A 13,069-nucleotide genomic window follows, 5' to 3' on the forward strand; every position below is an offset into this window, starting at 1 on the left:
ACAGTTTAAATCTTCTCATTTGAACTTCGGAATGATTTGAAATTTGATTGTAAACAAAGTATACTGACTTATGCTAGATATAAGTTCCTTAAAAGATGGAGGCAATGTTAAGCATAAACTCACGTGAGGGAAAGATCAGAGAGGTATGAAGGAGGTGGGATCGAGGAGAGGAGTGTACGGTGATTTACATGTCATATTTGAAAGTGAAAGTAGTTTAGGAGATAAGTTGGGGACTTGAGCTTCTAGGGGAGTCGAGCAGAAATTGAGTGAAGATAATCTGGCAAGAAAATCCAACAAGTATAGTTGGACAACAATGATCAGGCCATTCAGATAGCATCAATGGAATAAACAGATCAAGACGGCTCATCCAACTCTCTTTGTTGCAGATTTAGATCAATCATATAGAGAAGTAATTTAGATGATTACAAGTAGAGATTGAGAGGAACTAAGGATTTTGGGGATATTTGGTACTTACGAAGAAGAGGGAGCAAGAGAATAAATCTGGAAGACTGAGTAAAGATGGCATGAGCTTTGGGAAAAAGAAAACCTTTTTAAAAAATTATCAGAAGCGAAAAGACATGAAAGAGAAAATAAGGCTGACAGGTTAGAAGGTTTGAGTGTGAGATTTAACAATCCAGCAGCAAGAAATGTGCAGAGTTTGGAAAAAGCTCAACAAAGGGAAGAATAGCTCTGCACAAGTAATTGTTGATTCATATTCTCTATGCTAATTTTTTATTAGTAAATTTCACTATCCTCGATCAAGTCATATATATTTCCTGGTTGCTTGTTTTCTGGGCACTCGGCCTTTCCAGCTTGCCTGTTAGGCATTTTCTGTTAGTAGTTTGAGGAAAAGGATTGCGGCTCCAAGATGAACTTGAACAGAACAACAAAGCTCATACTTCATAAATATCAACAGCTAGATAAAAAGACAACTTCTTTTCCCTTTTCAAAACCATTAAATTAAATTAGCCTGCAGCATCTTCCTCTCCCATGGAAAATATCCTCGGCTGGGACGGCAAGAAACTAAAAGAAAACTATGCATAGGTGAGAAAGGCAGATGGAAGAAAGTACTACGCATTGAAGAATAAGAAACTACACGAAATAACTCCCTACCTCTCCCACATAAAAAGTGGCAACACTTGACCACTAACTAGCCTTCCACTCTAATCCTCGACCTCCAAACCTTCAAATCTAGGGTCATGTCCTCAATAAGTTGAAGTTGTGTCATGTCTTGTCTAATCACTTCCCCTAGTTCTTTTTTGGCCTACCTTTGCCTCTCTTAACTTCTGTTACTGCCAAACCTATCACACCTCCTAACCGGCGCATCCGCGCACCTCTTCTTTACATACCCGAACCATCTCAGTCTCGCTTCACTCATCTTGCCTGCTACGAAAGTCACTCCCACTTGACCCTGTATAACTCCATTCCTAATCATATCTCTGCTAGTATGTCGACAAATCTATCTAAGCATCCTCATCTTCTGATCAACCAAGACCAAAATACTCGCTCAAAATTATAAAACCAAGAAGTCCATTCATATCTACATTCAAATCATCCATAATTCTCACATACATATTACAACTCACGTTCAATTCCTTTCATTAGGTGGACATAGCGTATAAGCAACGAGTTCATCTGAAACTCACTTCCTTTGGCTCCTACACAAGGGAACATCCACTAGCATTGGTGACTATTAAGAAAATCAATCCACGGCTCTAAATCCTCGATTCACCCCTACGGACCAAATGCTCTAATTCTAACAAAACTAGGTCATATATACATACATAACAACAACACATCATTATTCAAGACAACAACTTTTTAGCTACAAAATTCACCCAATAATTAGAAAAAAATAATTACCCGGATTCAATACTTTTGTGAACTCTGCTGAAAAAATCAACATTTAAATTAGATGTCGCAACCCCATAAGAACCTGCCCAAAATTATAAAAAAAAAAACAGTTATTATCCAATTAAAACAAGGGGAAAAAAACACAAATTAAGATAACCACTATGTAATAAAACATACCTGGAGATTGGATTCTTAATCCGACATAAACTTTGCTGGCGCAGCTGAAAACAATAAAAAAAGTTAAAAAAAATTACAAAAAAGAAACATTAATTTTGTGGAAAATAAGAAAATTGAATTGAGAAAAAAGAAGAAGAGGGCAAATGGTACCTTAAAGAAGACTTAGGGATTTTAGTTTTAGAGTGTAGATATGAGGAAGAAGTTGTTGGAAGAGCTACTGCCATTGATGCTTTGGTGAAGCAACAAAGGTAGAAGAAAGAGTGTGAGAAGGAGTTGTCAATTTTTTTTTCACGAAGCACCTTGTTGCTTTTTGGATAGGGAAGAGTTCCGGGTCCGGGTCGAAACCCAGATTAGTATTTGACCCGTTAGAGTAAACTTTTTTTTTTAAAAAAAATTCGATCTAGGGAGAATTATTTTTGACCATTGTTATTTTATTATCATTATATTTTCATTTTAATTTGTCTTCGTTATATTTTCCTGTATGTTTGAGAATTTGCATTGTGTTTTTATTATGAACAACTTTCACATATAGCAAATATAAAAAATTATATTTGTATGTTATAGCTATAGTTTGCATAATTGCATTCCATAACAAATTTTATGTTTGCTATGGAGCTTTTGATTTGTATAATTCGCTACAAACATCCAGTTTTATACAAATTGTTCAGTTTTGTATAAATTCATTTATACATTGTAATTTATATAATAAGATCTGTATTTGTATAATTATAAGTGTATATGACGAAAATATTTGTATTTGTAGATACATTTTTCTCTCGCTTTATACAAACACAAACGTATTTTATACATTTTATATCGAAATGTATAAATTAATTGTATACCAAAAATGGCTAATTGTATATCAAATCAGATGGCAAAAAAAGGAATGTTTGTTGCGAATTACAATTAAAATAAACTATGACTATAATATTTAATTTGAATTAATAGTTTGCTATTCATACAATTTTTCCTTTTATTATTACTATTATTATTTTTATTTTAATAGAGAGAACAAGGAAACAAGTTATAATAGAAAAACTTTTTTCTTAGAGGGTATGAGTAATTCTTGAATAGCTAGAAATTAATAACTTGAAACTCAGATATAAATAAAAGTTCGTTAAAAACACATTTTATTTGTAATTTGCATGCAAGGGGATCGTTGTACGAACCCATAAACTCCAAATCTTTGATTTGGATGAGCAAAACTTGAATAAGCTTAGCACAATCATTTAGCAATTTAGTTACACTTACAGACCTAGCCAATTGGCATTGGAACAGTTTGGTTTGAGCCACCAGAAAACTTACACAAAAACTGAACTCTGATTTAGCTATGTTCATTTTGCTTTACAGCTGAGAATTGAGATAACTATAAAGAGAAAAATAAGTAAACAACAAAAGATATGTCCAGAAATAGAATATGATATCACTTGCAGTTTTGCTAAATTGAAGGTTGAACTTCAAAATGTCTTTCCACAAGTACATCTATCAAAAGTGACGAATCATTTCAGAATGAACAACATGAGACATACTATATGTTCCTTTTTCGAAAATGTTGAACTTCTTTACTAGGAATTATTGTGCATGGTAACAAGGCACACACGGGATGGCTGAACTTCATCAAGCAGCACTAAGCAGGCTTCTCATATGTGTTAGCGTCTCTGAAATCTGAAATAGCACTACGAATCATTCCAGCCATATCAGATCGAACAAACAGATGTGTATTGTCCAAAACATGTATGATGAACTTTTGTGATTGTGGCAATGAAGCATTCATATTGATAATAAACTGAGTCATAGGTATATCACTGCAAAAGAAGAAAGCAAACCTCAGCATCAAACAAGCAGAAGTATTAGAAATAGAAAGAAAGATCGCCAAAGAAACTTGGCTGGAAGTTCTGACCCTATATTCTAAGAACAAATATTGTCATTCGATTATCTTAAGACAATACTTTACCATGATAGGTACAATCCTTTGACCGCATTCACCATCACGTATCAAAACTCTCCAAGCTTGAGCTGCAAAATAAATGATAGAAATTAGCCAAGAAGTTATATGGCCATCCATATGCAAAGGCGTAATAAGTATGATTACAGCTGTTTGACTAATACAATGTTCTAACTTAAAGAAAAGAGAGTGATGAAGGGATCTTCAAACCTAAAATAAGAAACCAGAGAGGCTGTTAACAGAATTGAGTAAAACTTTAGAGGTCCTTGCACATTCTTTATTACGTCCTTCAGATTTGCTGCCTTAAATTTGGAAATATCGTTTTTGTTTACATTTCTTTTCTTCTTTTTTTCTTCTAGAAGTTGGGAAAGTAAGAAAAGTGAACAAAGACCCCACGGAGTGGTATCATGATTTTTTAATAAGGAAATCTCCCTCCTTATCCATGAAATTGACATATAGTGAATGGACGAACCCCTTCAACTCGAGATTCAGACTTAAAATAGTAAGACTTTTAAGATAGTCCTGAAATTTGGGCCATCTTGCCTCATTTCAACTCTGTCGAAGATAAGTCCAATTTCATGCAACTCAAGAAGGCATTGTAGATGTTTCATTTCTACGTGCTAAACACTTTGCTATAACTAGCATTTCCAAATGGGCGTGCTTAGGCCCTGAAGCAACGCACAAACCATGTTGAACATTTCGCTATCATCATCAAGGCTCTAAGGCTTACTTATTACTTGCCAATGAGCATAATCATGAAGAGACCACACTAAACAATTTATATCTCAGTTTCCTTACTCATATCTTTTTTTTTTATGACAAGGAAAACCCGCAGTCGCTACCCTTTGGGTGCGCACAGGGTAAAACTCCCGCTCCTATGCAATAGCTCGCAAACCACATAGAAGAGGTAACCAGCACTAGACAACTTGACACGACGAGCTCGACCCTGAAGGCAAACCCCTTGCTTTCGCTGGCAAGGGGCTTCGAACTTGAGACCTCCAACATGAAAGTCCCAAGCCCAAACCACTGGGCCACCCCAAAGGGTGTTTCCTTACTCATATCTTTGTTATTCATGCGTATAATTATTAGTCTTGAAATACACATACATATTTGCATTGTGCGCTCAAAAGCCCCAACAGACCTTCGTCTTTGATCACATTGACTCTAACTAGTTATAATTCAGAAATGTTATCACAGAGTTGATCCCTTCAAGCAGAATGTTCCTAAAAGTTATGAAATTAAAAAATCCCCATTGGAATAAAACAAAACAAAATCATGTCAACTCGGATCACTCTATCACAGTGCTAATACTGATTCAGTAATTTCAACAAGAATTCATGTGCAAAATTTCATCAAATTTGCAATAAATAACAGGTATAAACTCATAATTTTACTCTAATAAATCATAGTTACGAAGGATTAAAGAAAAAAACAACAACAAAATCATAGTTTTAAATAAAATAAAAATAATAATTGAAGGTGCAATTTGAAGGAGGCTAACCTGGGGATGAATCAGAGATGCGGTGAATGACAAAGAGGAGGTTTTTGGTTCTATTTTATGGCTGATTTTCCACATTGTCACCCTCAACTTTGTATAAATACCATAATTTATCTAAACTTTGTCAAATGCACAATTAACCCTCCTAGTACTTTTTCTTAGCGCAGAACCAGTCCCAATTTATGTACACTTTTTATTTTTTGATATCCAAACTATGTAAATTTTGATTAATGTTTTAATAATACATTTTTTCATCATATTGATATGAAAAGAATTGTAGTTTATAATATTTTTCATATAGTATTTTAATATCTAAATTTTAATGTTAATATATTGAATTGATCTGATCCAATTTAACTTTAAAAATTAGTCAAACTGACTCTAGAAAATTAAAAATTGTCACATACTTAATTTGCTTAGAAAAAGGGGAAGAATACTTTGGGACCCTTTAAGTTTGACACATTTATTCAGTACACTCCTAAATTAGTTTAGTTATAATTACCCTTTGAACTTAGTAATTTGTTAATCTTGACACTTGACACCCCGAATATCAGCCAATATATTCATTATTTTAGCACATACATTAATTTCGACAAATAATTGAAAAGGTGACACGTCACACGTACGTACATTCAAATGAAAAAAAAGACAAGAAAATAAAAACACCAAAACCAAAAATAGCTAGTTTAAAATGTGGATAAAAAGCTATAGAACGAAATCCATGAGCTTTGTAGATGGAAGTGAAAGATGTTGATGTTAAGTGCTTGGTTTTGGACAAACAAAGAAACTTCGACATCCCAAATTCACCAATTTCTCCTCTTTCCTCAAACCTGCATAATTATTAACCCGACATGAGTCACATGTTAATATATAGTGTTAAAGAATTATGATTTTGAATTTATAAGTTATAAATACACAACTTATTAAGATTTTGATAATTCTTTTATACATATTAAATGAATTTTTAAATATATAATATATATTTTGAATCAAAATCATTAAATTCGACTGCATTAGCTTCCGTCCTTGATAAGATAGCTAGTCAATAGGTTTCTATAATAATAAATTGATGAGGTAGAAAAAAAGAAGTTGGATTTGTTTCAAATATACTCTCTCGGAATAAAAGTAGATGTCAAGTTTTATATGTTTAATTTCTATTTTAACTATATCATATTTTTACTGTCAGGAGTGATATAATGAATTATAATTCTATTTATTATGTGTCAAGTGAATATCGAACCAGTAAAAATATTCAATAGTATGTTTAATTGAAACTTACTCTCCATACTAAATTGAGAATAATGAAGTTCATAACAAAGCGGATCACTACGATTCAACAACGGCCGCCGTTTCTCCTTCACGTAAATCTCAATCGCCGCCCTTATCAATTCTCCGACGGTATTCTCCGGCGACATCACCAAATTCACCGGGCCCAAACTATTCTGAATATTTACATTCACCAACAACTTCGTTAACTTGTATTGCTTATCACGAGCGTCGCTCGCGGTCGCGACCGCGAATCTCGGCGACGCTCTGCTGCCGCTATGCATGGAGCTACTAGATATATAAACTTTTAATACGAGGATTTATATTTTTGTTTTAATTAATGTTGTGGAATAATAGAGATGTTTATTTTTGTGTGTTGTGATGGATTGTTATATATTACGTTAGAAATGGAGGGGTTGGTGATAATGAAATTTTTGGCAGATAATGAAATTATATTAGTTTTAGTGCTATAGTGGTGGCGCACGAAATTTCTAGGAAATAGCTGCTGCTCTCATATCTCAACTTTTCTGTCCCCCCAAGTAGGCAGTACTCGTTTGTCATAATTTATCTGGTATTTTTCGAATTTCGAAAGTTAAGTATGTTTTTCTTTTATTTTGACACTGAATAAGAAATGTTCTTCAATTCTAAAATGAGATCATATTTAGTAGATAGCGAGTTTTTTTAATCTTCAAATTTTATTTACATTTTATATTTATGTATTGGCTCATCTTCGTAAACGAATTGAATGAGTAATAATGAAACAACGTCGACTATAGTCTCTAAGCCCTCCAAGCTAAGGACAATGATATCTCATCAACACGTGTTGTTAGAAAAAAAAAATTTGATTTTCTTTAATAACCCTTTTGACTATTTTCTACTTTGGTGTTGCTTCTGTATTGTTTTTTTTTAAATCCTTTTTTTGTGTGTGTTTGATTTAGCGTACAATCTAGTCTAGATTTTTCAAGTATCAAAAGCTATATTAATATACTTTTTTCAACGTTTAGGTGGAGTAGGATAAAACAAGCTAGAAAAGATACTTGTAAATTAAGGAACTAAAATTGCTTAAACATTTGGGAACATAGTTCCAAGTTTTCAAATTATTTTTGTGGCTCAAATTAGGGAGAGTATTCGTGCGCTTTTCTATCTTTTCAATCCCATGACATTTTGTATTTAAATATTTGATATATATAAATCTATACAATATTTTGCTTTATAAATGAATGGATCTTACAGTGATCCATTACTGTTTGGATGATAATAAAAATTACATGGAAGGATAATATCACCATGCAACATATCGTATAATATGTTGATCGAGTAGCAAATCAAATACTCATGCTACTCTATCGTATAATAAGTAAAATTCTGAGTTCACCTTTGTTACGAGTTATGTTGTGTCATTGCATGCAACCAAGAAATTTCCACAGCCTACATGTTCTTCTAATGATTTTATTTATCTTGCGACCAAAGAATCCATCGAAGACAATGAGTGATTGGGAATTTGCTTTAACAGGAGTAATCTGATCTGTAGTTATTTCTCGATTACTTCCATTACTATTACTCTTTCGAAGATAAAAACTTCTGCTCCCAACATCTCCAATCACAGCTGTGTTGCTCAAGCCTATATCAATAATAAAATACAAAACTATAACGATCATATAATTGACCCTAACTTATTTTGGACTTAATTAAAAGCATAGTTGAAATTTTGCAATAGCTGTATTAATTTATTAATCAAATTCTTAAGTCTTGAAATACAACATGACATTCCCTTACAGAACATAGGCAACTGAGTCATTCAAACATTTTCTTTAATCTATGACCAAAAAACAACATTATCTTTGATAAAATAGTCAATATATCACAGACCAATCTAAATAACGTGATTAATTACTGGGTGAGCCAGAGATTAATATTTTAAGTTAAATCAGCCAACCTTGCATCAAACACAAGAGAATTGACCTTTCAACAAAGAAAGGGTTTATACACCAAAATTATTTAAATACCACTGATTATATAATTAGATACATTCAATATTAGTCCTAAAAATCACTAATTGTTCTAATCAACATTTGTTTACATTATAAATGTGAATTTTTAGGGTGGACTGTGGAGTACATACATAAATGTAAAATTGATAAAATTAGCCCACGAAAACATGATGTGTTTAACCTATTCAAGTTTGATCCACTTATTAACTTATCCTATTTGGCCAGCTCAATTCAACTCTTCTAAAATATGGGAGGACGATGACCCGTTGTTTAGTCCATCTTGACTCAACCACCCTAACCGAAGTAACATTTAGGAAGGTTAATGACCGTTCATTTATTAATACAGTCTATCTAGACCCGCCAAATCAAGCTTAGCCCGCTCATTTTGACTTGTTTAAATTTAACCCAACCTACTCATTTGACACCTGTAGGCTGTAATCACTATCTAATCTCCAAAACTAATTTGGATTTAGTAAAGTTGAGGTTTAGGACTTACTTTGAAGACTGAAGTGAGACTGGTACAACTGAAAAGATGAATCAGCTCTGTTTTTATCAAGACGAGGAGTCCGGCCTTCTTCACTATATTTGTCAATCACAAGCCTTATTGTCTCATCAACACTTGATCCCAACTTCACCATTGTTCTTACTGCCCCTGGACTTCCATCAACTGTCACATTAACCACAACTTTTGCATCCTTCTTATACCCCTTCTGCACAAAATCCTCTAACATATTAGACATCCAAAAATAAAAATACTCCTTTCGTTTCAATTCCTTTGTCTGATTTTGACTTGAAGCATAGTTTAAAACGAAGGGAGTAGTAGTAAGACACCCTCACTTCCAATAGATTGGTCAAGTACGAAAGACTTGATTCTAATAGTGGGGTACGCAGAACATTTTGTAAGCAGTGTGGATATTTTAAAAAGTGATATAACCTTAGTTCTATAAAGTACAATTATATATATCATCTGGATGGATTGTAATTTTACAATGAGATGCAAATATTTGACTATTTCAAGTTGATTTAGCGCTGGTTAGTAAATTACTAGTCATTCACACAACAAAGAATGTGAAAACAAACACTATCAATTGGGCGATTGTTGATTTTCACACAATTAGCATGACTAAACTGCAATAGCTTTGACTTCATAACATCATTATAGGTGGGGAAGAAATATCCGCTACTAACAACAATCGTAAAGTTTAAATCCTGAATTCAATTTTGTGTAATGGCACGATAATCTTATTCCATTAATTCATTCATGCATCTAGTACAAGTTTCTAATTGAGTATTATTAGTAGCATTATCAAAACTCAAATAAAATGAATTTACTCAAATAATGGAATTTCAACGAATAGCACGCAAACAAACTCCCAAAATTTCCCCCAGAAATCCAAAAAGGGGAAAATTACCTGAAAACTCGGCGGAGATCCAGAAATCAGATAATCCGGCGACACGAATAAATCCGAACAAGTTTGTGGCCGGAAAAGTATTTCCAACGACTGCACCATCGCATCCCGGCGATCATCATCTTCAAAGTCAACAAATCCAATTTTCAAAACACAAGGCTCCGATTTGCTTCTCTCTAATGCCTTATAATTAGTATCCCTGTGCTGCTTCGATGACCGGCGATTCACCGGCACAGGCGTAAACCTCCGACGACCCGACGGCGACAGTTTTAGTGCTCTGCTGGAAGTTCTCCGGCTCACCGGAAATCTTCGCCGGATATTGTTATCTGACATATATAAATGAACTTGGTATTTAGAGTGTACTTTAATTAATTTTGCAGTTTGTGCTAATTAGAAGTGCGTTATATACAAGTACGTGAAGGCGTATGAATAGAATCAAAGTGAAATGTGTGAAAAATGCCAAAAATGGAAGTTGCTTGGAATTTCAAGGTGGTTAGTGGTGACACCAAAGGCCGTTTATTTTTTATTCGTATATCCTTCTTTTTCAATTGTCACGTTATATTTTTTTAAAGTTAATTTGATTAATTATTAAAATAAAATTAGATTATATTAATTTGATATTTCTTTTCAGTATAATGTTCTACTTTTGGAGAGTCGAATAATTTTCAAAATTAAATTAAATTATATTAATTTGCTATTTTTTAAAAAAATAATTAGATATTCACAAACTATATAAAATATATTATAAATTATTTTCATATCAATATAATAAAAATATTAGTCAAAATTCATATTTTTAACCGTCAAAAAAGAAATTATGACAAATAGAAAAGAACAAAGTGGATATTTTGGTCATTGTTTGAAAATAGTTATAAGAAGGTAAATTTTGAAAGTAGCTTAGTTGAATTGAACATTTACCTTATTGGCAATTTGGCATAAGTTCAGTTTTTCACATATAATTTTCTCTCTATTTCAACGTTAGGGAAAAAAAATTGCATTTAATTTTTACGCAAATTCAATGAACATGAGTATTGACATATATACCACTCTTATCACTATTTTTTAAAAGATTAAGATATCTAAATAATTGAACCGAATTGAATATTAGCATATGTATTATGATTTAAACATATGAATAAATGATTTAATTAGATAGTAATTGAATATGATGATATGTATTATGATTCACGATATTAATTGAATATTAAGATATGTATTGAGATGATGAATTTGAATTCGTATTTATTAAAAGATTTAAAGATACTTTTTTTCAACATCTCTAAATTTATTAAAGTTGACTTTACTGAATTAGTTAAACATAAATTCAAATAAGTTACATATTATATTTATATTATATAATTTAAAGCATTAAAAAATAAATTATATGAGGATGGGATGTGTCGGTGATTAATTGGGTGAAAAAGACAATAGTCAACAAAGATTTTGTTTCTTCATCTTGGCATATAATTTCCTTTATATATATTTTGAGAAAAAAATGGAGTACTACTTATTTCTCCATGTAAAAATGAAAAAAGAAGTTAAAAAATACTACATAATAATTGTTTCTAGTATGCTAATAAAATGAAATTGAGAATTTTAGTTATAGGTGAATATTATTACAGAGATTTGCGTAACTAAAGTTCTGTAGGAAGCTTAAGTCTTTTAATAAATAGCCTTCAAGAAGAGGGTGATTAGGAGATTAAGTGCATTTTATTAGGTTAATACAGTACTACTTCAAAGGACGAGTTTTATATGATTACTTGTGACGGAGTTTGGGTTATTGATAATCTTGAACCCCACTTGCTTTTCCGGAAAACCATTATATGAGAATTGAGAGCTTACAATCTTGAAGATGGAAAGGAAAATTCTACATTTTTTAATCATGACATTCCTGTTAGTCCTATATATGTACCTGTCAACTTGGGTTTCTGACATTTTAGATTCAAAATGCTCTTCCTTTAATTTTACCTATGGTCATTTATTTTTATTTTCCACCTTATCAAGATAAAGTTAAGGGAATTATCTATTCTTTTACATTGTAATCTTGTTTTACATATGTAGTTTTTTGTTTTTCATATCTTTTGTCTATTGTGTTTAGTTGCCAATGGTTTTTCTTTCGTGATGTTTTGCCTTTTCACTCACACCCCTCTTCAGTGCTGTCTACTGATAGTATGCATATTGGAGTACTTACTGCTGCTGCTAATAGAAGCACATTCACGGTATTCTATGCCCTTCAGAGTTTGTCATTCCTTTAGCCAAATATAGGAAATCTGTTTATATAACACAGAGTTTGAAACTGAGAAATCGGGTAAATGCAGATATATTGGCAGAATTAGTGATTTGGATCCACTGAGATGGACTAGTTCCAAGTGGCGGCATCTTAAGGTAGAGTGGGATATATGAGCCTGGATGTGGAGACTTACTTAATCAACCTGTTGGTGTTGTGAATGTTGGAAAATATATATGCACAGCGAAAGCATACCAGAATCTTACGGCTTACATGAATAATAGATAACCAATATCGTTTATGCTCAGGGGCGGACCTATGAAGGGCAGTGGGGGTGCCACGCCACCCCCGAACTTCGACGGAAACTCTATATATACATAGGTATATATACATAATATTTATATAAATATAAAGTGTGCCACCCACAGAACAAAATAGGCTTGTGGTGCCATGGTAGGAGGGCAACTTTAGAAGGTTGAAGTTGCGGGTTCGAATCCCATTTGAACCTATTTTTTTGAAAAATTGCTGAAGACGTTTTTTAAGTGAAAAAAAGGCTCCAAGCCCCTTTTTTTTTTAAGGAAAACAGCTGGCACATTATTTTATTTTATTTTATAATTGTTATTGACTTAAATTAAATTAATTACATTACTCCTTTGACTTAGAAGTGTTCTCTTTCTCTTCAACTATTTCCAAACCCTTCTT

General features: G+C 32.6%; 4 protein-coding genes across 5 annotated transcripts in view; all 4 read right to left on the reverse strand.

The window, feature by feature from the left end:
* Nucleotides 1-2,321, reverse strand: part of LOC102604367 (ATP-dependent Clp protease proteolytic subunit-related protein 2, chloroplastic) — a 5,737-nt gene extending 3,416 nt beyond the window's left edge. Inside the window, exons 1-3 of the mRNA XM_006363658.2 lie at nucleotides 2,182-2,321; nucleotides 2,032-2,075; nucleotides 1,864-1,936 (exon numbers count right to left, since the gene is read on the reverse strand). Coding sequence (XP_006363720.1) covers nucleotides 1,864-1,936; nucleotides 2,032-2,075; nucleotides 2,182-2,255 — 191 coding nt within the window. The 5' untranslated portion in view covers nucleotides 2,256-2,321. The remainder of the gene's footprint in view (nucleotides 1-1,863; nucleotides 1,937-2,031; nucleotides 2,076-2,181) is intronic.
* Nucleotides 2,322-3,412: 1,091 nt separating this feature from the next.
* Nucleotides 3,413-5,551, reverse strand: LOC102604697 (uncharacterized). Its single transcript, XM_006363659.2, has 3 exons — nucleotides 5,478-5,551; nucleotides 3,986-4,047; nucleotides 3,413-3,836 (listed from the first exon to the last, which is right to left on the reverse strand). Exons 2-3 carry the CDS (start codon nucleotides 4,018-4,020, stop codon nucleotides 3,659-3,661), a joined length of 213 nt encoding a protein of 70 aa, XP_006363721.1. The 5' UTR covers nucleotides 4,021-4,047; nucleotides 5,478-5,551; the 3' UTR covers nucleotides 3,413-3,658.
* Nucleotides 5,552-6,009: 458 nt separating this feature from the next.
* LOC102605038 (uncharacterized protein At4g22758-like) lies at nucleotides 6,010-7,132 on the reverse strand. The gene is made up of 2 exons (XM_006363660.2): nucleotides 6,754-7,132; nucleotides 6,010-6,304 (listed from the first exon to the last, which is right to left on the reverse strand). Exons 1-2 carry the CDS (start codon nucleotides 7,022-7,024, stop codon nucleotides 6,231-6,233), a joined length of 345 nt encoding a protein of 114 aa, XP_006363722.1. The 5' UTR covers nucleotides 7,025-7,132; the 3' UTR covers nucleotides 6,010-6,230.
* A 744-nt stretch (nucleotides 7,133-7,876) lies between these two features.
* LOC102605374 (uncharacterized protein At4g22758-like) lies at nucleotides 7,877-10,595 on the reverse strand. 2 transcript variants are annotated; one of them, XM_015303577.1, is made up of 3 exons: nucleotides 10,144-10,595; nucleotides 9,228-9,438; nucleotides 7,877-8,361 (listed from the first exon to the last, which is right to left on the reverse strand). In XM_015303577.1, the coding sequence occupies exons 1-3, from the start codon at nucleotides 10,471-10,473 to the stop codon at nucleotides 8,138-8,140; spliced, it is 765 nt and encodes a 254-aa protein (XP_015159063.1). In that variant the 5' UTR covers nucleotides 10,474-10,595; the 3' UTR covers nucleotides 7,877-8,137. The 2 variants fall into 2 exon arrangements, with proteins under 2 accessions (XP_015159063.1, XP_006363723.1); XM_006363661.2 differs by having other exon boundaries at nucleotides 9,228-9,441; nucleotides 10,144-10,589.
* Nucleotides 10,596-13,069: the final 2,474 nt, after the last annotated feature.

The sequence above is a fragment of the Solanum tuberosum genome, unplaced genomic scaffold (genome assembly GCF_000226075.1).
Source record: "Solanum tuberosum cultivar DM 1-3 516 R44 unplaced genomic scaffold, SolTub_3.0 scf00445, whole genome shotgun sequence".
NCBI classification, from domain to species: domain Eukaryota; kingdom Viridiplantae; phylum Streptophyta; class Magnoliopsida; order Solanales; family Solanaceae; genus Solanum; species Solanum tuberosum.

Excerpts from the sequence above, each read along its gene's own strand:
- LOC102604697 (XM_006363659.2), bottom strand. The coding sequence starts at position 4,020 with ATGGTGAATGCGGTCAAAGGATTGTACCTATCATG. Across the intron at positions 3,837-3,985 it reads AAAGGATTGTACCTATCATG|TGATATACCTATGACTCAGT; the intron begins GTAAAGTATTGT and ends CTTCTTTTGCAG.
- LOC102605038 (XM_006363660.2), bottom strand. The coding sequence starts at position 7,024 with ATGCATAGCGGCAGCAGAGCGTCGCCGAGATTCGCGGTCGCGACCGCG. Across the intron at positions 6,305-6,753 it reads TTCTCAATTTAGTATGGAGA|GTTTGAGGAAAGAGGAGAAA; the intron begins GTAAGTTTCAAT and ends ATAATTATGCAG.
- LOC102605374 (XM_006363661.2), bottom strand. The coding sequence starts at position 10,473 with ATGTCAGATAACAATATCCGGCGAAGATTTCCGGTGAGCCGGAGAACT. Across the intron at positions 9,442-10,143 it reads GATCTCCGCCGAGTTTTCAG|AAGGGGTATAAGAAGGATGC; the intron begins GTAATTTTCCCC and ends GATTTTGTGCAG. Across the intron at positions 8,362-9,227 it reads GTCTCACTTCAGTCTTCAAA|GCTTGAGCAACACAGCTGTG; the intron begins GTAAGTCCTAAA and ends TTATTGATATAG.